This window comes from Myotis nattereri (assembly GCF_964212035.1).
Source record: "Myotis nattereri genome assembly, chromosome: 2".
NCBI lineage: Eukaryota > Metazoa > Chordata > Mammalia > Chiroptera > Vespertilionidae > Myotis > Myotis nattereri.
Window position 1 is genome coordinate 106,512,876 of NC_138076.1, and position 27,943 is coordinate 106,540,818.

Genomic DNA, 27,943 nt, shown 5'->3' on the forward strand with positions numbered 1-27,943 from the left:
TGGCATCTGTTCATGAGGGATATTGGCCTGTAATTCTCTTTCATTGTCTTGTCTTCATCTGGTTTTGGTATTAGGGTAATGCTAGCTTCATAGAATGAGCTTGGAAGTGTTCCTTCCTTTTGAATTTTTTGGAATAGTCTGAAGAGGATAGGTTTTAGTTCTTCTTTGAATGTTTTGTAAAACTCTCCTATGAAGCTATCTGCCCCGGGCTTTTGTTTGCTGGAAGCTTTTTGATGACTGTTTCAATTTCCTCCATAGTTAATAGCTTAGTGAGATTTTTAGATTCTTCCTGATTGAGTTTTGGAAGGTCATATTTTTCTAGGAATATGTCCATTTCCTCTCTAGGTTGTCTAGTTTGTTGGAATAGAGTTGTTCATAGTATTTTTTTAACAATCCTTTGTATTTCTGTGGGGTCTGTTGTTATTTTGCCTCTTTCATTTTTTATTTTGTTTATTTGGGTCCTCTCTCTTTGCTTCTTGGTGAGCCTGGCTAGAGGTTCATCAATCTTGTTTATCCTTTCAAAGAACCTGCTCTTGGTTTCATTGATCCTCTGTATTGTTTGTTTTTTGTTTATGTTTTTTTGTCTCTATGTCATTTATTTCTGCTCTGATCTTTTTTTGTTTGTTTGTTTTATTCCTTAAAGTATGGAAAGAGTATTACATATGTCTCCTTTTTTTTCCCCCCTTGACATTCCCCCGGCCTCCCCTACCCCCCAGTGTCTTGTGTCCATTGGTTATACTTATATGCATGCATACAAGTCCCTCGGTTGATCTCTTATCCTCGCTCCTGCCCCCAAACCCTCCCCAGCCTTCCCACTGTAGTTTGACAGTCTGTTCGATGCTGCTCTGCCTCTGTATATATTTTTGTTCATCAGTTTATAATGGTCTTTATTATCCATAAATGAGTGAGGTCATGTGGTATTTTTCTGTCATTGACTGGCTTATTTCACTTAGCATAATGCTCTCCAGTTCCATCCATGCTGTTGCAAATGGTAAGAATTGCTTCTTTTTTACAGCAGCATAGTATTCCATTGTGTACATGTACCACAGTTTTCTAATCCATTCATCTGCTGATGGACACTTAGGCTGTTTCCAGATCTTCACAATGGTAAATTGTGCTGCTATGAACATAGGGATACATATATCCTTTCTGATTGGTGTTTCTGGTTTGTTGGGGTATATTCCTAGAAGTGGGATCACTGGGTCAAATGGGAGTTCCATTTTTAACTTTTTGAGGAAATGCCGTACTGTCTTCCATAGTGGCTGCACCAGTCTGCATTCCCACCAGCAGTGCACAAGTGTTCCCTTTTCTCCGCATCCTCTCCAGCACTTGTCATTTGTTGATTTGTTGATGATAGCCATTCTGACAGGTGTGAGATGATACCTCATGGTTGTTTTGATTTGCATCTCTCGAATGAATTGTGACTTTCAGTTTTCATTTTTTTTTCGATTACCGTCACATGAAAACTGTTATTTCAATACAGAGCCGATCTGGTCATATAAGAAATTTACTCAATTCAATAATAAGAGTCATAATTCCCCCCCCCCCCACCCCAAGCAGTCAAAATGACTGCTTTTGGGCAATATAGGTATAACACATATATATATACCGGAAATGAAGGAAGGGGAGGTAACTACAATTATTAATAAACACATTCATATGTTGTAAAAAAAAGTCACAAAATTCTAAGACATTGTGTCCTTATATACATAATTGTTTTTCTAATTGAAATTAAAAAGTCAAAATAACTTCCTTGGGCAATCTAGTGTTAAAGGCACAAAATACAACACAACAAGGCACAACGCACAAGGCAATGAACACAAATGTATTCATGATACTAATAACCCCAAATGAAGGTGACCACCAGAGAAACGTTGAATTAGGGGGTAAGGAAGAAAGAAGAAGAGAAAAAGAAAAAATAGAAGAAAAAAAAAGAGTGCAAAAATGATATTGGGAAAAGGAAGAAGAAAAGAAAGAGAATGAAATAGAAGAGGGGAAGAAACTATTTATATGGGGAGAAAACTCCAATAGAACAGCCACTAATCCCAACAAATTCCCGCAACAGATACCTAGAGATGATTACAAACTACCAACAACTAATATCAAGCGAGGCAAGGGAAAACAGAGGCAAAAAATAACTGGAAAAAAAACAACAGAAAAAGAAAAGGCAAAAGCAAAACAATCTCACAAACAAGCATTTTTTTAATATAATCAACAATCAAGCAAACAACAACAAAACGACAACGAGAAAAAAAAATTTGGGTAGTGAAGAGAAGAGAGAGGTGTGTATGTACTTAGAGTAGGGGATTGGAAATTAGATATATAAGTAGGGTGAAATTTTAACAGGGGGTAAAAAGAAGGAATAGGGAAAATCTAAAGCAGGAATAGGGTAAGAGAAACAGGACAACAGAAGGGGAAAAGTGAGGAAGAGAGTTTTGGCATAAAGGTAAAGTTGAGATAGAGTGAAATGATGCTAAAGGAAAGATGAAAATTGAATGTAGAACACTAATCCTAAAATAAAATAAAGAGAAAATAAAAAGACACTTAAAAAAAAAAAGGTAAAATGGTAGTAGTAATAATACTGGTTAAAAATAAAAATGTAATAGAAAAGGTAAAATCAGGTGACAAAAAAAGAAAACAAAATTTAGTTTCTTAAGTAAAAGGTGAAAAAAACAAAAATGTGCAGTAGTGAAGGTCCTTCACTTTCCTCTATTCTTCTGTTTGGCACGCCTTAGTCCTGTCAGGTATTCAGGAGAGTGTTGAAGTTCCCTGCGATACACTGTTCCTCCATATTGTAAACCGCAGTCCTGATTTTAAAGCAGGCAGTATTTCTTTGTTTCCCAGTCTGCCTTTATTTGTGTTTATAGGAGAGTCAGTTCGTGGTTCAGCCCCTGGGTGGCATTTCTTTTCTTGACAGCCATTGTAACAGGTGTGAGGTTTTACCTCATGGTTTTGAGTTGCATTTCCCTGGTGATAACTGATGTTGAGCACCTCTTCATCTACCTGTTGGCCATTTGTATGTCTTCTTTGGAAAACTGTATATTTAGTTTCTCTGCCCATTTTTTAATTAGGTCATTAAATTTTTTGCTATTGAGTTGTATGAGTTCTTTACATATTTTATATATTAACCCCTTGTCATATAATGATTGACAAATATTTTCTTTTATTCTGTTGGCTGCTTTTTCATTTTGATGATGGTTTCTTTTGCTGTGCAGAAGCTTTTTAGTTTAATGTAGTCCCACTTGTTTATTTTTTGCTTTTTTTGCTTGTGCTTTTGCTGTCATATCCAGGAAATCACTTCCAAAACCAATGCCAAGGAATTTTCCCTCTGTTTTCTTCTAGGAGTTAGTTTCAGGTCTTATGCTAAGTCTTTAATCCATTTTAAGTTTATTAACACTAGATTGCCCAAGGAAGTCATTTTGACTTTTTAATTTCAATTAGAAAAACAATTATGTATATAAGGACACAATGTCTTAGAATTTTGTGACTTTTTGTACAACATATAAATACGTTTATTAATAATTGTGGTTACCTTCCCCTCCTTCATTTCCAGTATATATATATATATGTGTTATACCTATATTGCCCAAAAGCAGTCATTTTGACTGCTTGGGGAAATTTTAAATAATCAAATGACTCTTATTATTGAATTGAGTAATAACAGTTTAGCTCTGTATTGAAATAACAGTTTTCATTTTTTTTCGATTACCGTCACATGATAACATAGAAGTACATGATAAATTGTCGATACTTGATAAGTTGCAGTTGCTCAATAAGCTAAACTAGTACTTGTTATTCAAATCTTTATGCAGTGATACTTGTTCTAATAAGTTGTTTATTTTATTTCTTTTGTGCCCTAAATTCATGAAAGAAATGTCGAATAGAAGTGAGTTATTGGAAAAACTAAGGAACATAAGTGAAGAGTGCTCCGATATTATTCTTTCACAATGCAGTCATTTTGACTGCTTTTGGGCAATATAGGTGTATATACTAAGTTTCAGTCTTTCTAGTGTTAAGTAGATTAAGATAGAGGTCCAATTTTATGTTTCCACATGTGGTTATCCAGTTTTCCCAGCACCATTTATTGGAGAGACTCTTTTCCCGGTTGAGTATTCTTAGTTCCCTTGTCAAATATTACTTGACTAGAGGCCTAGTGCATGAAACTTGTGCACTGGTACTGGTAGGGTCCCTAGCCGATGGTGGCAGCCAGCCGGGTACTCACTCCCTTCCTCCAACTGCCTGCTATCATCTGCCTGCCGCTGACGCCAGCTGGGGCCTCCCGCTGTTCCCCAGCCTTGCCCCCTGGTCAAACTCCCAGAAGAACTCCCAGTTAAGGGGACAATTTGTATACTTCGCTTTTATTATATAGGACTAGTGGCTTGGTGCACAAAATTCATGCACATTAAAAGGGAATTAATTAGAGGAAATATTTTAATATTGCTGTTTGTTCTTTGCTGGGGGCGGGGACACAAGCCTCATGTCCCGTGGGGCCCGTTGCCAGGGTCAGGGACACGAGCCTCAAGTCCCCAGGCCGGCGCAGGGGGGCTGGGACATGAGCCTCATGTCCCAGGGCCCATTGCTATGGGCGGGGCCGTGAGCCTCCCGTCCTAGGGCTTGTTACCGGGGGGCGGGGACACAAGCCTAAAGTCCCCGGGCTGGGGCAGGGGACGGGCTGGTGCAGGGGATGGGCTGGTGCAGGGGATGGGGACATAAGCCTCATGTCCCCAGGCGGTGCAAGTTCCCGCCCACCCGCTCCTGCTGCTCACGCAGCCTGCTGATCAGTCGTTATGTGATGGCATCCCAACCAATTTGAATATTACCTATTATTAGGTAGATTATATATGTATGGGCTTAGTTCTAGGCTCTTGACTCTGTTCCATTGGCCTGTGTGTCTATTTTTATGCCAGTATCATAGTGTTTGATTACTATACCCATGTAATGTAGTTTGAAATTGGGAATATTATGACTCCAGCTTTGTTTTTCATTCTCAGGATTGCTTTGACTAGGGTCTTTTGTGATTTCATACAGATTTTAAGATTTTTTTTTCTATTTCTGTGAAAAATGCTATTGGTATTTTCTTAGGGATTACATTGAATCTATATATTATTTGGGGTATTATGGATATTTTAATATTAATTATCCTAATCTATGAATTTAGTATATCTTTCCATTTGTTTGTGTCTTCTTTAACACTAGAAAGACTGAAATTTAGTATATACCTATATTGCCCAAAAGCAGTCAAAATGACTGCATTGTGAAAGAATAATATCGGAGCACTCTTCACTTATGTTCCTTAGTTTTTCCAATAACTCACTTCTATTCGACATTTCTTTCATGAATTTAGGGCACAAAAGAAATAAAATAAACAACTTATTAGAACAAGTATCACTGCATAAAGATTCGAATAACAAGTACTAGTTTAGCTTATTGAGCAACTGCAACTTATCAAGTATCGACAATTTATCATGTACTTGTATGTTATCATGTGACGGTAATAAAAAAAAAAATGAAAACTGTTATTTCAATACAGAGCCAACCTGGTCATATAAGAAATTTACTCAATTCAATAATAAGAGTCATAATTCCCCCCCCCCCCCCCAAGCAGTCAAAATGACTGCTTTTGGGCAATATAGGTATAACACATATATATATATACCGGAAATGAAGGAGGGGGAGGTAACTACAATTATTAATAAACGCATTCATATGTTGTAAAAAAAGTCACAAAATTCTAAGACATTGTGTCCTTATATACATAATTGTTTTTCTAATTGAAATTAAAAAACAGTCAAAATGACTTCCTTGGGCAATCTAGTGTTAATCAGTGTCTTGTTATTTTTGGTATACAGGTCTTTCACTCCTTGGTTAGATTTATTCCTTAAGTATTTTATTGTTTTTGATTCTACTTAAATGAGATTGTTTTATTTCTTTTTCAGATGTTTTGTTGTATCCTAAAACTTTACTGAATTTGTTGATTAGTCCTAGAGGTTGTTGGTGGAGTCTTTAGGATTTTATATATATAAGATCATATTATCTGCAAACAAAAATAATATTACTTCTTCCTTTCCTATTTGGATGCCTTCTATTTCTTTTTATTGTCAGATTACTCTGGCTAGGACTTCCAGCACTATGTTAAATATATAAAACCCTAAGCGACCGTTATGACTGAACAACCCGAACGACCGGTTGCTGTGATGCACACTGACCACCAGGGGGCAGACACTCAACACAGGAGCTTCCCCCTAGTGGTCAGTGCGCTCCCACAGCAGGAGCGCCACTCAGCTGACCAACCCTTCCCAGCAGCCCACCAGCCCGGCGGCAGCCACTCACTCCTTCAGTAGTCCTTCAGGTCTAATCTCCAGAGAACGGGCCAGGCACAATGGAACAGCACCGCCCTGCACGATCACAACAGTGCCACAGGCCTCCTGGAAGTCGGCCTAGGGTACTGCAGCCACTTTCCTCCCGCTAAAATCTCTGCAAGGAAGAAACAATATAAAAGCGGCTGCCAGGTGGCTCCCAACAACCAACACAAATGTCAGCCAGGACAGATCGGATTGCCTAGCGCCCACCGGGGGGGAGGCCCGATGGCATCCTGGCTTCCCCCACCCCCTGGGGATCCCACCACACCCTTCAGGACCCCACCAGGCCTCTAGTGTTAAATAAGAGTGGTGAGAGTGTGCACCCTTGTCTTGTTCCTGATTTTAGGAAAAGCTTTCAACTTTTCACCATTGAGCATGATATTAGCTGTGGGCTTGTCATATATGGCCTTTGTTATGTTGAGGTATGTTCCTTCTATACTGAATTTGTTGAGCATTTTTATCACAAAAGGATGTTGTATTTTGTCAAATACTTTTTTTGTAGTGATTGGTATGATCATGTGATTTTTATCTTTCATTATATTAATGTGGTATAACACATGTATAGATTTGCATATGTTAAATCATCCTTACATCCCAGGAATAAACCCCAGTTTATTATGCCAAGTGATCCTTTTAATGTGATATTGAATTCTGTTAGTTAATATTTTGTTGATAATTTTTGCATCTATGTTCATCAGGGATATTGGTCTATAATTTTCTTTTCTCGTAGCTACCTTATCTGGCTTTGGTTTCAGGGTAATACTGGCTTTGTAAAATGAGTTTGGGAATGTTCCATCCTGTCCAGGTTTTTGGAAGAATTTGAGAAGGATTACTGTTAATTCTTCTTTAAATGTTTGGTATAATTCACCAGTGAAACTATCTATCTGGTCCTGGGCTTTTCTGCTTGGGGAGGGTTTTGGTTACTGAATTTATGGATTACAGACCATTTGATATTGGTCTATTCAGATTTTCTATTTCTTCATGATTTACTCTTAGTAAAATAGATTGAATGTTTCTAGGAATTTATTTGTCTCTTCTGGGTTATCCAGCTTGTTAGCATATAATTAATTGTTCATAGTAGTTTCTCATGATCCTTTGTATTTCTGTGGTATCATTTGTAATATATCCTTTTTCATTTCTGATTTTATTTAATTGAGTTCTCTGCCTAGTTAAGGTTTGTCCATTTTATTTTTTTAAAAAAAACAGCTCTTAGTTTTATTGATCTTTTGTCTTGTTTTTCTGGTTAGGTTCTCTTATTTTAACTTTGAGAATGGAAAAGTTCATTTCTCAAAAGAGCACTTTATACAAATGAGAAGAATGAGTGGGATTGCTCCTGTTTCAACAGTCTGTATAATAAGGTCTACCCTTTAATTTTCAAAAGCCTTGGCTCTTTAAGTAGGAATAAAGAAAAGAGTCAAAAAATGACCCTTTGTGACTAAGTCACTACCAGTGTCATGGGAAAAGCCAAGATCAGTGTTTTTCATCATTTTGACCATACCCACCGTAGCAAATACATTAGAACCCAGTAAACAAATGTAGTCACAGCTAAAAGTTGCAAGAAATAATACTTAATTCTGATTATGTACTATGCACCACTCTAATGCTTTTTATTTTATTGTATTCTGTTTCATTCTATTTATAGTCCATTGCAGGATTTTTTGGTTTGGTTTTGCATTGTATTGTTTCCAAATGCTGATCCTAACCCACTAAGGGGTCATAAGTTGCAGTCTGACCAGTGCTGACAAGGGGCAGCAGAGGGGTCCTGTTTGAGTTAACTAACATTCAATGTGTGCCCCAACCCTGCAGCCTCCACACCTCCACCCTGCATTTGTATTCATTCTTGGTTTCCCCACAAATGCTACTCCCAGCTTTTCATATGACCATGTCTTTGTTCTGCATACACTGCCACTTTGTTTGCTGGCCCTACCATGTAAGCCTTATATCTTTGTTCTGGGCACTGATTGGCTGATGGCTCAATGGCCTTTGCATATCCAAAGGATAAAGGGGAGAGGAGGGCTGAAATCAAAGTTTTAGGGAAGGCCTGGCCTCCATGGACAAGAAGCCTGAACCTGGAAAAGGCAAGGGAGTGATAATGCTCATGGCTAGAGGAGATGGATAAAGAATGTGCCAAGACCAGGAAGTCAAGTTCAGAATTAATAGAGTTGTGCTCATTCCCCTTTCCTCTGCCTCTTGCTGCCTGCAGGTAAATTCTACTGCAAACCACACTACTGTTACCGACTCTCCAGCTCTGCACAGAGGAAGAGACCAGCAGTGACTCTTCTGTCTGGAAAGGTAATGGTAATCCATCTCTAAGTGAGGAGAAGCAGCAGGCACTATGTATTTCAGTGTTGTGACAGTGTGTAGCCAGCAGAGCCTGCTGAATGGCCACTGAATTGCTTTTCCTATGAGTGGGAAAGGCTTGCTTGACAGGTGGTCATAGTCCATTTCGGGGAGGGAACCAACATTTCAAGCCTAGTCTAATGCTGCATTTCACTGAAGTAATGTTCTGTCTACCACCTTAGTTGGATTTGGAAGACTGTGTCAGACCTTCCCTTCTGCTCACTCTATATAAAAGAAGACTTTTACCTTTGTAAATAAGCACCTCTCTGAGAAAAGGACAGCCTAAAAATGAACTTAGCTGTAAATAATCTGCTCTGCCTGCCAATTCCTTTCACTTTCTTTCTTGTGTGAATAACTTATCTAAGAACCATTTTCCTTCTCTCTCTCTCTTTCTCTCTCTCTCTCTCTCTCTCTCTCTCTCTCTCTCTCTCTCTCTCTCTCTTTTTCTTAAATGAGAGTAACCAGCTCCTCTCTCCATCTTTACTCCATGATGTCTCCTTGTCAGGGAGCAGGCTAGCTAATGCTTACTTGGGAGACTCCTGTTGACTGCAGAAGGACTTGTAAGAAGAGGTATACTTGGGTGGAGCTAAGTTTTGACTCCTCATGACTTCCATGTGAAATATGTCCTGGTTTTTTAAAGAAAGACTTAGTTTGTGTGGAATATAGCTCTGGGTTGACTGGTGAGAGCAACAAACTAACCAGTTGGGGTGTCATTGCCTCCTAAGATTCGAGTGCTTCAGTCAGTCACTCTTCTTTTTCTTTCGGACTTTCCTAGGAGGCCAGAGGACCCCTGCAGGATGGCCTCATTGCAGACGCAAATGCACCGGCCGGTACCATCACCAACCCTGCTGATAGAACTCCAGGTAGCCTCACTTCCTTGTTTGGCTGGGTGGCACGTCACTCGCTTGGCCTCTGTGACAAGGCCAGGGGGATGAGCCAGCACCTCCAAAGCAACATTTCTTCGATTGGGCATCAGGTGGCCCAAAACCCTTTGGACTCCTTTTTCATGTGCCAGCTGCTTGCATTCGGAGTCCCCTTTCTCTATGGCCTGTCAGAGGTGGTGGTACAAATCAGAGGGGAGTTTCACTGGCAAACCTTGGGCCAGTAGGGGCCCCATCTGGTAAGCATTATCACCCAAGCTTCGTAATGTCTACTCAAAGTATTGCTATAGTCTTGTGGCCTGCCCACCTCCATCAAACACATGGAGGTGATTGCTCTAGGCTCTGCCTAGATAAACAGGAAATCTAAACAGGCTGCTTTTGTCATTGACCCAGGCGATAATTCAGAATTACAGGGCCTTCTTATAGCTCCAGTTTGGGACTCTTGACATAGCACTGAGTTTGATAAGGCCCCATTATCTGAATTTATGTTCTTTTGGACTTGTATCCCATTCCCTATTTAGGTATCTAGATGAACTGATACTTATCTTCTATTTGATCTATAGCCATTAAAGGACATGCCCTGTCCTGATCATTTTGGGGCATTTGAACTTCTAATGAGGATCAAACCCTAACGAGGATCATGTCCCACTCTTACCATTTCCTTGTGTCAGGAGGTGAATGATACCATCCCTCCCTCTAAAAACACATTTATTCTGATCTTTGCAGGGCAGGATTTGGCTCATTTTGAAGAACTGTGTTTTCCCCCCTTAAGATTGCCCCTATCTATCTATCTATCTATCTATCTATCTATCTATCTATGTGCTCCATGTCAAACCAGCCTGTGAGATATGTTCATAGTTCCATAAGCTGATGCCCTCAGTACAGCCCAGATTGTTCGCAGACCAGGGTCGCTGTGTAAGTAAGAGAGGAAATCAACAGGGCCATGTTTTTATCTATCACACATTTCATCTCATTCAAAGCAAATATGTCTAAAGCATCCATTTACAAACTTAAAAATTACCATATAAAAACTAAGATTATTAGCTAATGCCAGAAACTAAGGAGAAGGAATTGGGGGTGGGAAAAGACAAGAATTACCTACTCAATCTTCAAATGAAAGGTTCCCAGGGTTGCTTCTTTTTCTGTGTGTAAGAACTAAATGTGAACCCCATGTGTTCTGGGAGAGAGAATGTGCTAGAGGCTATGTGATACCCCTGGTGAGGTTATCTGGAGGCTAAGACTCAGCATACCCCAGCTGAACTAGGTGAGTTTGGCTCCTTTTACTGTGTGTGCCCTTATTATAATCTGGGGAAACTTTTTTAAGTGCCCTGCAGATTGGACCAACAGTTTATAGCAAAATTTAAGCCACAAATGACTTTGAAACCTTCTATAGCCTTGAAACCCTTTATCGTCTATTTCTTTCATGAAGTGCTGATAGCCCTTTACAGAACATAGGGGGAAGCGAAAAATAACCAAAGGGATCCAAGCAGAGGTTTCGGCTCTGCACTCTAGAATGTGCATTTAACCAGGTCTTATTCCAGCAGAGATGGATTTTCCAAAGAACCTGGCTGCTCAGTAAAACAGTTCAAGGAAATTAAACTTTCTTTTTGGGTATAGAGTACAGAACATTCTTTAAAATGAATAAACACCATGAAGTTCAGGTTGTTGCTGAGCAAGCTGCATTTATTCACTTTCCCTAATGGTTCAGTTTGCCGTTTTATTGTCTAGTAAGTTTGAAAGCATAATGGATTTCAGGTTTTGAGGAGTTGTAAAGAATTAAGGGTTCCATAGAGAAGAAGAATACTGTACAAAGCAGGGAGAGAAGATGAGAGTTGATTAGGCAGTCATATCCTTTGCAAAGTGACACCCTCCCCTCCCCCCCCACCCCACTCCCATCCCCAGGTCTTGATAGGAAAAAACAGTAGAGCGTTGGCAATGTGGTTAAAGAATCAAAGCCCTGAGGAAAAAATCAATCCCCATGGTTCTTGATTCTAAAGGTAACTTGCCTGTTACAGCACAAAGAGTTCAAGATGTGGCATCCCAAGGAACGAGGCAGGCACTGTCCCTGGTTTAAGGGACACTCTAGGTCAGTGATGGCGAACCTATGACACGCGTGTCAGAGGTGACACGCGAACTCATTTTTTTGGTTGATTTTTCTTTGTTAAATGGCATTTAAATGTATAAAATAAATATCAAAAATATAAGTCTTTGTTTTACTATGGTTGCAAATTTCAAAAAATTTATATATGTGACACAGCACCAGAGTTAAGTTAGGGTTTTTCAAAATGCTGACACGCCGAGCTCAAAAGGTTCGCCATCACTGCTCTAGGTGGTAAGAAGGCCAGGACTTAGTGCTGATGAGATGCAGTTAGTATCTGCCTCTGGAGACATGAGCTTTTGGAAATCACAGCTCTGAGTCTGAACATGTTCCAAAGCAGCAGCACTTCCCCTATGAGGTGCCTAATTTTGCTAGCCTCTCTAGAAAAGGAGCAAAACCATGGGTGGTCTTTTATAGTTGCCATGAAAGAGATTTTTTTTCTCTCCTTTGATAGGGATTTCCTTCTTTATATCCCAAATTAAGCATTGATTGGTTAACTAGAATTTCCTTTTGAAATGCTTCAGAAAAACTCAGGTGCTTCAGCGGTATCAAATGTGTGTCACAGGTAGCAGTCATTAACCCAGATCTATGGCAAATCTTCTCTGCTGTACTCTAAACAAGAAAAGGCTGTAAGTGAATGAACTTGATTTTGCCATACACAAATAAACCATCCTCCTAGACCAGTGGTCGGCAAACTGCGGCTCTTTGGCCCCTTGAGTGTGGCTCTTCCACAAAATACCGACTTCTGCGCATGGGCCATGAAGTTTCAATCACACTGTACATGCGCACCCGCACGTGGTATTTTGTGGAAGAGCCTCACTCAAGGGGCCAAAGAACCGCATGTGGCTCGTGAGCTGCAGTTTGCCAACCATTGTCCTAGACTCATATCCCCAGGGGTCAGAGCCAGAAAAGCTATGACTGTAGCTGGCACGTGACCCTGCTGTGCTTTTGCTTTTGCTTTGTGCTTCCTCTTTATTTTGTGGCATTTGTCTCCTCTCCCTTATGTTCTTTTCCCCTCATGCCAAAATTACTACTGTTGCCAAAAAAAACAAACACAACCCACAAGTTAAAAGACCCTATTGTAGGTCTGCTCTACAGTGTTGTCTTTCTCTGGTAACCTAGTCTGTAACTGCTACCTGATTTAATATTTGGAGGACATTGTTCACAGTATTTTTGTTACGTGCTTTTAATACAAAAAAAACCACAACAACCCTCTTTTCTGTTCTCAAATCTGTTTTGTTTCCAAGCTTCTTCTTATTAACTGCTACAGATTAGTGGACCTGGCACAGATATTCCTTTCCTCAGAGTACACACCCTGACTTCAGGAAAAGTTATATCTCATGTAGTCCATAACCAAAAATAAAGCATAAAAACTGTGGGGTGTCATAAAAAGAAACCGAAGAGCTTTTCTTCTAGTACAGGCAACAGAGATGGAATGGAAGAAACACTTTAGTTATCTCTTATCTTATGGAAAGGTGATCTTAACTTAAAAAGGTACCTAGCAGAGTAACATATGGCAGGTGCCTTCTCCCAGTCCCCAGATACCCCTTGCATAAGCCATTAGATTTCATAGTGCAGATGCTGAATGGGCATTAGGAAATGCAGGCATTTCTTTGCACACCAGCTAGATTGGCCATGCTTGTACAAGGAATTCTGTTCAGTCCTGGTGCTCCTGTCTGGCAGGAGGAAGTTAGGAAATCTCACTGCTTCCCCAATAAATCCCTTAGGGGCATTTTTGGGAAACCTATTAGTAGAGCAAAGAGATTTTGCAATCCAGCTTAACACTCCAACCCTAGCCCCAAGAGTCATAGTTAATGGTAATGTGTGAATATTTATTTACATACACTTATCTATTTTTATAGGTTTAACTTCAAATATATGAATAGATATTTAGATAATTGTAACCTAAATAATAACAATAATGATGAAGCTGTTTCTAAACCTTCCTATTCTTTGGTTCTGGAAACCAAGGGATTGTACTTTGAGAGCCATGCCATTGGCCTGGCTCAGTGCTCTGGTCAGACTGACAGGGGACAAAGTAGCCAGCATACCTATAGCTCAGAAAATGGTCAGTACACACTCCCAGCCTCAGGAAATTGATTCAAGAGCAAACTAGGAAAGCCTGGGTTCTGTTGCTGGTGAAATGCCAACAGAGAACCAACACCCTACCTAGCCTCTGTTTTGCTTTCAGGCTTAGCTATTTGTTCCACTGGGCTAGTCATTGCAGCTTGCTGCTGTCTCTTGGTGTTCAGTGTATCTCTGTAGGACAGTGGAACATTTTTAGTCCCTCCTAAAAGGGGCCCAGAATAGCCTTGAACACATGACCAGTAAATTAATGGGTACCCTTTTCCACCGCCATTCAGCTCAGGGTAGAGGAAAGGGTGCGAAGATAGGCAGCAGGCAGGGTTCTCACAGCAATGGTACAAAGAAGCCTGAGCAAGGGAGGATGAGCTGTGCCCAGGAGCCCACCCCCTTTCCATCTCTGGCCTCCGTAGCCCTTGTTTTTAACCTGTGCTGTTGTGAGTTTTTGGTGTGTTTCTTTGTGAGTTTTTTTTATTTCATTATGTAACTTCGTTTTTGTGGTTTCTGTGAAACTAAGGTGTTGTGCTTTTAATTTTTTTTAACAAATGTTATCATTCTTATTTAAGAGAATAAATTCCAAACAATCTTCAGGTTTCTGAGTTTTTCTTTCCCTTACCTTTTTCCTGGTTGGAGGGTGGGAAAGGGGATAGCTCAGACTGGTCTCGGAGTTGGCTTGAAACCATTGTGGGGTGGAGTGGGGTGGGTTGGGGTGGGGTGGAGTGGGTTGGGGTAGAGCAGGGTAAGGTAGGGCAGGGCAAGGATTAAGCAGAAGTGTATTAAAATGGGGAAACAAGGTATTTATACCTGAAATATAGATTCTCATTAATGGCAGGGCCCCTGTTCGGGCAGTGGGAGACATTTTACTTTGTAGTAGCTGTGGGTAGAAAAGAACAGGAAACATGCTACCTGTGTCCCATGTTTGTTTAGCCAGCATGAGCAGCGTGAGGGCTGGAGCAGATGGAGGGTGGAAGTTCCACACGGAGTGGTGTCTACCATGGGGACGCACAACTTCTGTTTCTGATTCTAGCAGGCTGTTATGGGGACTGTGAGCAATCCTGTCTCCTCTGCCTTGAAGCTTTTCCTAAGGTGCGGTGACTTGCTCCTGGTGACATTGAAGGTTCTTAATTTGTGCTCCCTGGCTGGCATCTCTCCCACAACACCTTTGCTGTGACCTGGTCACTGAGCTAGTGTATCCAGTTCTGCTCATCCACTCAAGCCTGGAGGGTCAGCCTGTCCCCTTCTCACACACTGCTGTGCCTTCATAGCAGCGGCCTGGTGTGTTGGTCAGCATACTGACCACAGTGGCACAGCCCAGCTCTGGTGCTAAATTGGTCCAAAAGAGGGCAACTTGGTGGGGGAGCACTCAGTGCTAAGTCTGCTCCTACTGGGCTCTAGGAACTTGGGTGTCCATTGTTAAAAAGGCCTTCCTGGCCTCCTCTACTCTGAAGCAGCTCTCCTGGGCCTGGGGGAGTTCTTGGGTTTCCCCACAGAATAGAGCAACAGAATACTGGGTTCTCTTGGTGTTCTGGGTAACCAGTCTCCCCTGTCAGAAAGGGTCTGCATCCCTACATAGCTCACAGCTCTGCCTGAACACTGTCATTTGTTTCATTGTACTCCTCAGAGCACTGGCTCAGACCCTGTCTCAGTAGAGAGTTTGAGTGGCCTCTTAGCCTGCTCATTCCCACCCACCCCCAAGTCTTCAGTCTGTTGCTCCCCATTCTCTAAAATAAGTCGGTCAGTATCTGGGTGCCCAAAAAAGGCTAAGAGAAGAAGCGTTGGGATGTGGAGTATGCAGGAAGTCACAATAAATTGACTAAGAATTTATTGTGATGAGTGATGAGGAAGGACAGATACATGTATGTGTTCTTCAGATTTAAGCCTTTGCTACTGTTGCCCTCCCATATTCCAATAAGAAAAGAGAGGAGAGCCATTATTATTTAGGACAGTGTCCTGAAGTTTCTAAGAAAGGTGGTGACAACAGATGTGACTCTGTGCCACCCTTTGTGAAGATGCTGGAGAACTCCATTTGAGTCTCAATTTCTTTCTGAAACTCTTGAAATCCGTTTTCCTTTTTTTCTCATAAACTTCCCAGTGATTATCCCAATTTAGATACTCCCTAGGAGGGATTCTATGGTGCATACATGAAACAATACTGGCAATGAAAATGGGACATTCTTTTTATACTGAAAAATAGGGCAGGATAATGCCATTTAGGGCACATGCCCCACAAGTGTCCCCCTGAGGTACAAATGGAAGAAAAATACCCCCACAGGGCTTTCTTAAATGTAACAGCCAAGCAGGGGATTTCAGGAAGAATCCTCCCTAAATCCCAGTCTTATAAAACTAAAACTTCATCAAGAGTCCAAAACCAGTTCTTACCTTGCAACTCAGACCCAGTCAACCAGCCAGCCCGCAAGTGCCAACAAGTACATTAGTCATAATTAAACAAGGGGGAGGAAGTCAAATTGGCGCTCCCTGCCTAAGTACGGCCATGGGCTGCTGGGTCCTCTTGTTACTGCCCACAGTTTTCAACTGTGTGTGTGTGTTCACTGCCGATGCATCTTTCTTCTCAATTGCTCCTTGTCTCTCCACCACTGATGTTCTGGATGGGACAGGCTTTTGTTCATAAACACCTTCCATACGCCTGGAAAGAGGTGGAGCTCCAGGCATATGCCAATCTCTTTTAATTACTTCCAGGTTTCACCAGCCACATGAATACCGTCTCCTTTTTACTTCCTGTGGGTCAACTTTCCACATAGCTTTGCATACTTTATGAACATTTTCTAAATATTTCTGAGGCCCTTTAATGGACAAGAGGTGGAATCAAAACCTAACTCAAACTAACTAATCTGAACCTTGCCTTTGATGTTATTGTTCTCCTCCCAGCATTGGGACAGTATAGTCAGCACTCCAAAATGTGAGGAAGACTCACCCGCTTCCAGTGGCCCCTCATTGGCATAAAGGGAAGTTTTGCCAATGAAGTTTCACCTTTCAGCAGAAGGGAGTCCAGGGCCCCAACTCTGCCTTGCTATACAACAGACTTTCTTGGGGCCATGCTGGGATAATCACTAGAAAAACCCTTACAACTGAGTCAGAATTCCTACTGGCCTCTGATATTCAGTTCTCCTTACCTCTTCTGTTCTTTTTGTAGTTATCCAGCTCATTGAGATTATACACTAATCACATGAAGCTGTCCTAAGTGTGCCTATTAATTGACTGAGTTATTTATTCTGTACTTCAGTAAAATATCAGAATTATTCCCACTATCACTATTATTTCATAGTATAGCCTGATTTCTTTTAGGTCTTTGCCTGGAACTGTATTATATAATAATTATTTTATATTAACTAGCCCTTGTGACTAGAAGAATTCAGGCCCTTACTCCCAGAGCCACCTGTTTCTCTGGGATTCCAAAGCTACCTTCCCAGCACCCTGCATCCCAATGTTACTGGGCCCCTCCAAAGCCATCCCAAAGAAAGGTGAACCCAACTAAAAAGTAAGGTCCCACAGTTCAATTATTGAAGACCAGCACTACCAGGCAAGGTCCTAAGGGTACCAGAGCCTCAGTGGGTTTTGGTTTTCCTCAAAAAACATGACAAAATCAAGCTGTTTCACTGACAAAGGCCTACATAAATGTTTTCATTTAGTTCTCATATTCTTTCTTTTTTCTTTTTCTTTTTTTAGTTCTCATATTCTTTCAAGGTTAACAAAGCCAGGAATCCTGTTGAAGTGAGTTCCAGAGAGGGCGATCTCTTGGCATTTGGTAGTTGCTCAGAATTCAAACTCTAACTGGGAGCTTAAGGAAAGGATGTTGTCTCTAAGAAGCTAACCTATCATGGGTTCTTGGACCTGAGTTCAACCTAGTAACTAGGGAATAGCTGATATTGACTATAATGGAATTAGAACAACTCATTGTTTTCTAGAACTAAGGATCTAGACCAGTGTTGGGGAGAGACCAGCTATAAAATATCCTTCCCACCATTTTACCAAAGACTTATTTGAGTTAATAGGTTCTTCTTTAAAAGTAAATAATCTCTTTGCTGGTAAAATGGTGGGAAGGCATAAAACCATGGAACAGATTGTCAAATCTCAAAGGAAAGGTGAGGGTGGGTGGGTGGGTCTGAAGAGATCAACCAAAGAACTTATATGCATATATGTATAACCCATGGACACAGACAATAGTATGGTGAAGGCCTGGGGCCAGTGACTGGTGCAGGCTAAAAGGGGTCAATGAGGATAAAGGGGGACATCTTTAATACTTTCAATAATAAAGATTTAAAAAAAAAAAAAAAGTAGTCTCTCCTGGAGCTTAGTCTAATGTGAATTACTCTAAACCAGCTACCTGCCTGCCTTTTAGCTGGGTTCACCTTTCTTAGGAAATTGGCATTGGGAAGCCCAGTAACACTGGGACACGGTGTAGGGAAGTGGCTCCAGGGCAGTCCAAGCCTCAGAGGAGTAGGCTGGGCTGGGTGCCTGGATAACAAGCTGCAGGAGGTGAGAGCCAAAGTCTTATTGGCTTTGCTATGATGCCAGAGCTGCCAACCATGTTCCATGCTACTGAAATACCTGAACAAAGGACTGTTGATATTTACAACCAAGAGAGTCCCCTTCTCTGCTGAAGTCTTTTCCTAAAAAAAATATAAGGAGACCTGTCGGGTGTGGTTCAGTTGGTTAAGCGTCTTTCCATGCATCGAGTTTGATTCCCAGTCAGGGCACATGCCCAGGTTGTGGGCTTGATCCCTGGGAGGGTGTGCAGGAGGTAGCTGATAGATGTTCTCTCTCCCTCTCCCTTCCTTTTTATCTAAAATCAATAAAAGCATATTTTTTAAAAAAATTTTTAAGGAGAAAACCTTGAAGTGTGCTAACTCATGTTTTCCTCCCATGTGATTAGTACTAGTTAGTTTACCATAGGAGCCTTTGTCACACTAATTCAGAAAATTTGAGGAAGATACACACTAATGATAAGAGCTGGCTTGTAGCAATCACTAGGTACTGGGCACTGTCTAGATCAGCCGTGGGCAAACTATGGCCCGCGGGCCGGATCCAGCCTGTTTGAAATGAATAAAACTAAAAAAAAAAAAAAAAAAAAAAAAAAAAAAAAAGACCGTACACTTTTATGTAATGATGTTTACTTTGAATATATATTAGTTCACACAAACACTCCATCCATGCTTTTGTTCCGGCCCTCCGGTCCAGTTTAAGAACCCATTGTGGCCCTCGAGTCAAAAAGTTTGCCCACCCCTGGTCTAGATGCTTTGTGTGTTAACTCATTAATTCTCATGGCAGCCTATAAGTGGGTATCATTTTGCAGATGGGGAAAAGGCAGTCAAAACAGACTTTACAGAAGACACAAGAGTACAGTGTGCCCACTGTGCTTACACAGCTGCCCTTCTTCCTTCTCTACAACCTCAAGTTGTCAGCATGTAGTAAGAGGGAAGAGAGTTATGTTTTTAGCTCCACAGATAAAATTTTTATTAAACATGCATGAATGCCCTGGGATTCTTATTCTTGGGATATATATGTCCCCCAATTTGCAATGACCCTTAGGAACATGCATTTGGAAAGATAGTAGTAGATTAAAGAGTAAAGGGTTTCATAACTGATATGTGGAGGGAAAAATCAAAAGACTGTAGGACCCTGGCCGGTGTGACTCAGTGGTTGAACATTGACCTATGAACCAGGTCACGTTTGATTCCCAGTCAGGGCACATGCCCAGCAGGCTCAATCCCCAGTGTGGGATGTGCAGGAGGCAGCCAATCAATGATTCTCTCTCATCATTGATGTTTCTGTCTCTCCCTCTCCCTTCCTCTCTGAAATCAATAAAAATATTTTTTAAAGACATTAAGGAAGAGAATAATAACCATTGAATTGATTGTAAATAATATGAAATGGACTCCCTCTTCAGTTTCTCCTTATCAATTCTTTTTTTAATTGAGCTAATATTGGTATATAAATTTTAGGTGTGGAACACTGTAATTCAGCATCTGTATACACTACAAAGTGATCACAACCAAAAGTCTAGTTGCTATCCATCATCATACAGTTGACACACTTCACCCATTTTGTCCCCAAACTCTCTGTCCCTCTGATTACCACCAATCTGTTCTCTTTATCTATTTGGTTTTGTACAGGTTTTCTTGTATGTTTTGTTTTGTGTAGATTCCACATATGAATGAAATCAGATGGCCTTTGTCTCTCCATCTCACTTATTTTCACTTAGCAGAGTACCCTCAAGATCCATATCTATGTTTCACAACTGGCAGTATTTCATATTTTGTTATGGCTGAATAGTATTCCATTGCATATATGTACCTTATCATCTTTATTCGTTCATCCACTGATGGACACTTTTGTATTAGTAAGAATAAGCCTAGAACAAAAATAAACCACACTGTCGAATCTCAAAGGAAAGGTGGGGGTGGGTGGGTCAGAAGAGATCAGCCTCCTTTGGAGGAGATGGGGATTATGCTCGAGGGTGAGGGGATGTTTGTTCTCTGGTCCCCCGTGTGACTACTTCTAACTTATAAATCTTCTCTCATTCTCTTTCTGTACTATGTTATTTTATTACTTTTATAAAAGCCCCCAGAGGTGGTTGAGCTCAAATTTTCATTCTCTTGCTGCTTTTACAGCTACCATTCACAGTCCTTGTAAGAAATTACCTGCCCTGCCCCTGACTGGAGTGTGGGTATAAGGATAGAAAGAGATGATTGTCTGCCTCTTTTTGTACTGACAGGAGAGAAACATGGAAATTCTTATCTAACTTTAAGCCACTTTGGACTGAACTCATATAAAATGACTGACCTTTAAATCTTTGGAATAAATGTACATGTTGTTGCAGATGAGCAGTTTTGGTTTTGTCCTGTTGGATAAAATTTGATTCGGGCACCAAAATGCTTTCAGGAAGTCTCCTGAGCATGTGCAGGCACAGCCTTGGAAAGGCATGGCCTGACAGAGAGCCTTTAGAGGCCATAGATAGAATGTTTCTAGAAACTAGAAAAAAAAGAAGAGTTGAGAACATAGGGAGAAAGAAGATGTGTTTTTCCACGTTGTGTATTTAAGTCTAGTGAGAGGCCCTACTAGGAAAAAGTAAGTAAAAGGAGAAGTAAGTGAAAGAGAGGAGTTAATAAAACTTATTTTTGGTCTCTTTTAATTTCTATTTTGGCCATATAGTAGGGCTCACATGCAAGACAAATGTGGGTATGTGTGGTTGCTCTTAAGGGCATTGGAGAGATTGAGCAGAGTCGTGGTCTGCAAGTGGAATTGTGCCATAAGATGTCTCATGCTGCTCTGTGTGTGGGCATTGGAACTAGTTCGCTTCTCAGTATCTGAACATCTTCCCTGGGTTTTCTCTCTATGGACAAGCCAACAGCTATCTGTCTGGCATGGCAGTTCTCAAGTGACCCTTCCATTGTATTTCCGTTAATCAAGATGTCTTACCTTGGCAACAAGCATGAAGATTCACGAGTTCACTGCTCTATGTTCTTAATTCAACTAGTCCAGTCAAGGTATGGACAGAGTATTTGATGGGTTGGTTGGCCTGTTTGGTGAGAGATTGGAAGTAGTTTGATATAACTTCTAGACCAGGGTTTCTTAAGTTCAGCGCTGTTGGCATTATGGGCTACATACTAGTAATTCTTAGTTGTGGAGGCCTGTCCTGTGTGTTGTAGGATATTTGGCAGTTTCCCTGGCCTCTTCACATTAGATGTTAGTACAGACCTCCTCCCCAGGTTGTGACTACCGAAAATGTCTCCAGACTTTGACAAATGACCCATGAAAAAAATCACCCCAATTAATAACCATTGATCTAGACTCGTGGTCAGCAAACCGCGGCTCGCGGGCCACATGCGGCTCTTTGGCCCCTTGAGTGTGGCTCTTCCACAGAATACCAAGTGCAGTTGAAACTTCCTGGCCCATGAGCAGAAGTTGGTATTTTGTGAAAGAGCCGGTATTTTGTGGAAGAGCCACACTCAAGGGGCCAAAGAGCCGCATGTGGCTTGTGAGCCATGGTTTGCCGACCACTGATCTAGACTAAAGTCAAAAGAAGAAAGGATATGACGTTGACCTCAATTCTATTGTTGCCATAGGAGATCGGGAAGGAGAGTGAGTGAGGATGATAGAAGTGATACAGAACACGTTGAACAGTAGCAGTCTTTGCTCATTACCCACCACATACAACTGGGAACACATACTTCCCAGGGTGTGGACACTTAAATACATGTAGGTACTCTTGTGTTAATATTGTATGTGCTAATGGACATTTACAAACAGTTTAGAAGGCAGGACTTAGAAATAAATTAAGAACAGAAGTTCTAGTGCGTTTTTTCCTGTACCACAATGAATTGTCCCTGTACCCCCAAAATGTGCCCATCCTTCTGTGGTGACGACAGCCTCAAAGAATTGAGCTGTGTATAAATGGAACAAGCATAGATCTTGAAAAGAAAAGATGCTAATTTGAATTCCAGTTCTGAAGACTAATTGCCACCTTTGGTCATTAACTTCTCTGAGCCTCAGTTTCCCCATTTTATAAAATTATAAAATGGGGGAAAAAGTACTACCTGCTGCTCTTTAACTCCTAAGGCTGTTATAAAGAGCAAATAATCTAAAACGTCTGGAAAGTTGTTTATTTAAAAGTATTCTAGGAAAATCAAACATGATTATTATTGGTAGGGATTCCAGAAAGTTCTGGAATAATCAGAGGGAGAGAAAGATTTAGGATTATTTCTTCTGACTGGCTGATGGTCTTTCTCTCTGTGAGGTTGGGACAGGATGGCCCATCAGGATGTATTCCTAACCAGCAGACTTGGGGAAACAAAACAGTAAGAAGGGCTTGGCTCTCTCTCGTCTTCAGCAGTGTGGGCCAGGGGGAGTTGACATGCCCTGCATGCCAGCTTTTTTGAAGCGTTGTTAAATCTCTGCAAGTATTTGGCTACAGTTGTCATTGATTTTCCTCAGCTTGCATGGATGGAATGTGAAGTCATCTACTAATTCCATGACACTCTAGCGCCTCTACACAATAATGAAAGAGAAACGGTCATAGAGAGTGTTTGCATTACACTGAATTTTCAACACCTAACTTCAAAGTTAGGACTGAGCAGGATTTGGTTATCTTTATCTTAGGCAGAGCTAGGGTTACACATGGTCCTAAAGACTGTCTGGATCTGTTCTGATTTGAGCCACAACCCTCATCCCCAAGGACCTCAGTGCTACCTTGTGGCCCATTTGCAGGAGAGGTGGTCTGATTTTCCCTTGGAATGAGTGCATGAAGGGGTGTGTTATGCGTGAGCAAAGCGCTGCTGACACTGCAGTACCACTTATTAGAACGGGCTCTTCCCGAGTCTAGTTTTGTGCCCTCTTGTTCCATTGGCCTTCTATTAGGGCCTCTGTCCTTAGGCACTGTTTCTTTTCCAGGCCAGTTTCAGTGACCCTCTTAACAGAAGACAAAGGTATAACCATGATAGATATCAGTATTAAGTGGTCCTTATGGGCATTCCTGGAGGTGATTTTAGTTCCTTTCCAAAATTTATCGTTGTCTAACTAAGAGAATGCTGCTTGTGAGGTTTTGTATCTTTAAAAGGATAGCCTTTTGTTGGAATGTGGGTTTATCCCTCTTGATAGTCTCCCTCTCCTCCCTCTTCCCCCCCCCCCCCCGCCCCCAGATGTTGAAAATTACTCTCATGGCTCAGAGACCAAGCCTGTGTAGCTGCCACATGTGTGCTGCCTCAGAGCCAGCTTTGGACACACCCTGGATGAAGTGCCGGAAGTGCTCTGCTCTGGAGGATAGGAGGGATCAGAATTTAAACCTGGGATCTTGGGAAAAGCACATCAGCTAGGAGTGCCTGCATTTAGAGTCATGGTTCTTCTCTGCTTTTCCACCTTTCCCTTTGCTTTTATTATTGGGTCTGGTCTTCGAGTTAGCAAGCTGCTCCCTGGAACTAAACCACTCTCCACCATGAAGTGAAATCATGATTTTAGAACATTAGTCATTTCAGATAGTCTCTTTTCAGGGCTTTAATGCATATACACTGACATCTTTATAGGGTTTTTTCCATAGGTGCTGTGGGAATGGTTACTCCCTTGGTAGACTCACCCTTTACACAGGGATGGCATTCCCCATTTTCTTGGGGACCTGGACAGCATTAACCTACTTGAAAGACATAGAGGTCTTGAGTTTTCTGTGTTATGATAAGGAAAATGAGACCAGAATATGTTCAACTAATTTCTTTAAATTATGGTGAAGTGATATTTTAGCTTAGATACAGAATTAGAACTTTTATTCTGATCATTTATTCAAAATGTTTTATTGAACATCTACTCTGACACACTGATAGGCACCAGAAACAAAGACGACTGTAATGATTCCCTCCCAGCAGAGCCCCTGGTCAGACCTGTGAACAGGAAATAGATGTGGTGTAATAAAGATACATATACGAGTCCTTTGAGAGTGCAGAGGTAAAGCCAATAGGCAGAATTAGTTTGCAATTAGCTTACCTTGTTGAGCCATGTTTCTCTTTATCTGCCTCAGAATTTCAAAGATCATCCCCACAATTGGATTGATTTGATAGATTACTGATGTTTAACTGTATAGAATCTCCTGATTTGCAAGACACATACATGAATGTTAAGATAAGTAGCTCAAGCTCCATTGCACCACAGTTAACCTTTTCTGAGATCTCACCTTCAGGTATGTGAAGGTGGGCAGCCAAACAAGGAAAGTAGAATATTAACTAGAATACACCTCTCATGGCATTTAAGAGAAAACACAACCAAACCCCAGTGCTTTAGACATACCCACAGCTTCCCAACACCAAACGTAGCCGTTTGTTTGGCAACCCAACTGACTGTTAAGAATCAAGTAGAGTTTTATCAGTGATATATTATAACACATGAAAAAGATGTCATCAAGCCCTAGCTCAGTGGTTCTCAACCTTGGCTACACATTTAGAATCACCTGGGAATCTTTTTAAAATCCTGATTTCTGGGCCTCATCCTCCGGAAATTCTTTCTTTGTTACTAATGTTGTGGCCTCACCCCATAACAAAGAAACAGAATTTCCGGAGGATGAGGCCCAGAAATCAGGATTTTAAAAAGATTCCCAGGTGATTGAGAACACCCAGCCAAGGTTGAGAACAACTGCCTTAGCTCAGTGGTCGGCAAACCCATTAGTCAACAGAGCCAAATAGCAACAGTACAACGATTGAAATTTCTTTTGAGAGCCGAATTTTTTAAACTTAAACTATATAGGTAGGTACATTGTTATTAACTTAATTAGGGTACTCCTAAGGCTTAGGAAGAGCCACACTCAAGAGGCCAAAGAGCCCCATGTGGCTCGCGAGCCGCAGTTTGCCAACCACTGCCCTAGCTGGTTTGGCTCTGTGGATAGAGTGTCAGCCTGCGGACTGAAGGGTCCCGGATTCATTTCCGGTCAAGGGCACATGGCCAGGTTGCAGGTTTGATACCCAGGAAGGGGCATGCAGGAGATAGCCAATCAATGGTTCTCTCTCATCATTGATGTTTCTAGCTCTTTTTCCCTCTCCCTTCCTCACTGAAATCAATAACAATATATTTAAAAATAAAAAATATATTATCAAGAGAGCCATGCAATGCCCTGGTAGGATTTTTAATGGAGAGCAGGGTGTATACCTTAAAGGAAACCTCTTTACTTTAGCCAGATAGAGTGACATGTACCAGGATTTTCATCTGCCAAAAGGCAACTTTGAGGGATATTGTAATAACAGTAAAAATAATTTAACATAAAGATAAAAGTTCCATGGGATCACACAGAATGAGAGCAGAGGGCTGTGGTGATGAAAGAGCCCTCAGTATCCCTAAGGAATATGAGGACGTGCCCTCAGCGTTCCTGAGACCAGCATCCCCATCTACATGATGTCCCCTTTCCCCACTGGGTGGTTTTTCCTGGTACAGTTCTGGTTTGTTCCTTACTGGGGTTTTTCCTCCTTGGACTCTCTGTCGTATAATATTTAGCTTAGAATTTCCCAACTCTTGGTAATTAAATATCTCCAAAGCAACAGAGCTCTCCCTTGAATTCGTATGACCTACTTTTCTCCATGCCCCCACATAAAAATATAGTTACCACAAATGAAGAATAATAAATAGTTCATGTGCAATGGGCAGTTAACAATTCTGTCCTGTGTGGTTGGGTGGAAAGAGCCTCATTTCTGTGTATACAGCTCTGGTTTAGTCTTGGATCTGCCTCATTTGAGCCTTTGGACATATTGTTTAATATCACTGAGACTCAAAACCCTCAGTGTAACAATGGTAATAATACTGATTGATGGGAGTATTATGATATTCAGTGGCCAGTGTATGCAACGTGCCTGTCATGAGGCCTGACACAGGTAGTTGTCCTTATTCCTTCATTGCCTGTTTCATAAACAAAGAAACATCTTATACCCTCATGTCATGTGATCTTGGAAATTTTCTGGGACCTCCTACTCCCTGCCAGTAAGAAGCCACAGAAGAGTCTGTTAGAGGGTAGATGGGTAGGGACAAAAGTCATCTTGCCATAACAGTGCCTTGGAAAGTTCTTTCTTTGTCCTCCAAAGCAAGAGAAACCTTTTCTATGCACTACCGCAGTGCTTGCAAAGTGTTTAGTGCCTGCTGAGAATGAAAAATAGCAATAAAAGGTATAAAAATTTGAGCCCAGTCAAGCAGAGTCTTCCAAGACAAATTAATTGAGGGCGAAAGAGGGGAAAAGCCCAAATTGGTGATCCCAGGCACCTTTTAATAAGCAAAGAAAGATCTTTAATGAACTTCAAGGCCTTTTAACTACTTCTTCAACCAGGTTCTAGGCTGGGAGTGGCCTCCTCCTCCTCCTAAACACATGCTGAAGCCCTTCTCCCACAGAGGCCAGATCACATTACCCAGCTTGACCAGAGCAGTGATGAAATCCCCGAGGCAGAGAATGACCCAATCCATTATTTCAGGTTTATAAGCCAAGATGACACTCAGTGTGGATGATGGGCGCCTTGCCTGCTTTTCAGACGGCTGCAAAATTCATACAGGAACTTTAGCTCAAAGCAAGATGGAAGGAGAGGACTAATCTCCAAGCTGATTCTTTATTGTTACCCACCCAGCTCAAGTCACTGGGGTCCAACTGCAGCTAATACATTCCAAGAGAAAGACCTTATCCCATGTGGGAAAGTGTCTCTGGGTGAGACAGTGGCTCTGTTTTACAATAGCCACCACTCCAAATGGTTTCATTTATATTTCTTAGTATATGAGGAAGCATGGGAGAATGTAGCAGCTGTATTATTTCCAACCTGAACAGGAAGAAAACAAAATTGAGGCATAGATCCGCCTTGAAGCCTTGTAAGGACTGGGATTCTGTGTGGGAAGGGACACCCTAATTTCCCAGGGTGATTTTGTGACTCTTTCCAATGGGAGTAAACTAGGCAATGGAAAAGCCCCTTTAACAAATTTTGCATTGGGGGTGGAATTTAATTTATACTGCCAGCCTGGTAATCTCCTTTCTTCTAGAGCAGTGGTTCTCAACCTTCTGGCCCTTTAAATACAGTTCCTCATGTTGTGTCCCAACCATAAAATTATTTTCATTGCTACTTCATAACTGTAATGTTGCTACTGTTATGAATCATAATGTAGATATCTGATATGCAGGATGGTCTTAGGCGACCCCTGTGAAAGGGTCGTTTGACCGCCAAAGGGGTCGCGACCCACAGGTTGAGAACCGCTGTTCTAGATGTTTCCTCTTCCTTTACCTCCCTGAGACCTTATAGCTCAGACCTAGTTCATGGCTTCGTATGTTCCTTAGTGCAAAATCATGGACAGGCAAGGTTTGGGGTGGATGTATGAGGAGGGCATATGAAATGAATTTAGTTAATCTTTTTAAAAAGTGAAGTCACAGCAAAAATATCCAGGAACTTTTTAAATTAAATTTATTGGAGTGACATTGGTTAATAAGATTATATAAGTTTCAGGCTTACAACATTATAATCATCCATATATTACATTGTGTGCTCACCAAAGTTTAGTCTCCTTCCATCACCATATGTTTAACCCTTTTACCCTCTTCATCCTCCAGCAACCTTCTTCCCCTCTGATAAACTCCATACTGTTGTCTTTGTCTGTGAGTTTGTTCATTTTTTCATTTGTTGCTTTCTGTTTTATATCCCACATTTAAGTGAACTCATATGGTTCTTGTCCTT

At 41.2% G+C, this 27,943-nt stretch overlaps 1 protein-coding gene across 1 annotated transcript in view; it reads left to right on the forward strand.

The window, feature by feature from the left end:
• The window catches only part of MICAL3 (microtubule associated monooxygenase, calponin and LIM domain containing 3), a 254,060-nt gene that overhangs the window by 141,825 nt on the left and 84,292 nt on the right, over positions 1-27,943 (forward strand). Inside the window, exons 24-25 of the mRNA XM_081083520.1 lie at positions 8,563-8,651; positions 9,475-9,562. Coding sequence (XP_080939646.1) covers positions 8,563-8,651; positions 9,475-9,562 — 177 coding nt within the window. The remainder of the gene's footprint in view (positions 1-8,562; positions 8,652-9,474; positions 9,563-27,943) is intronic.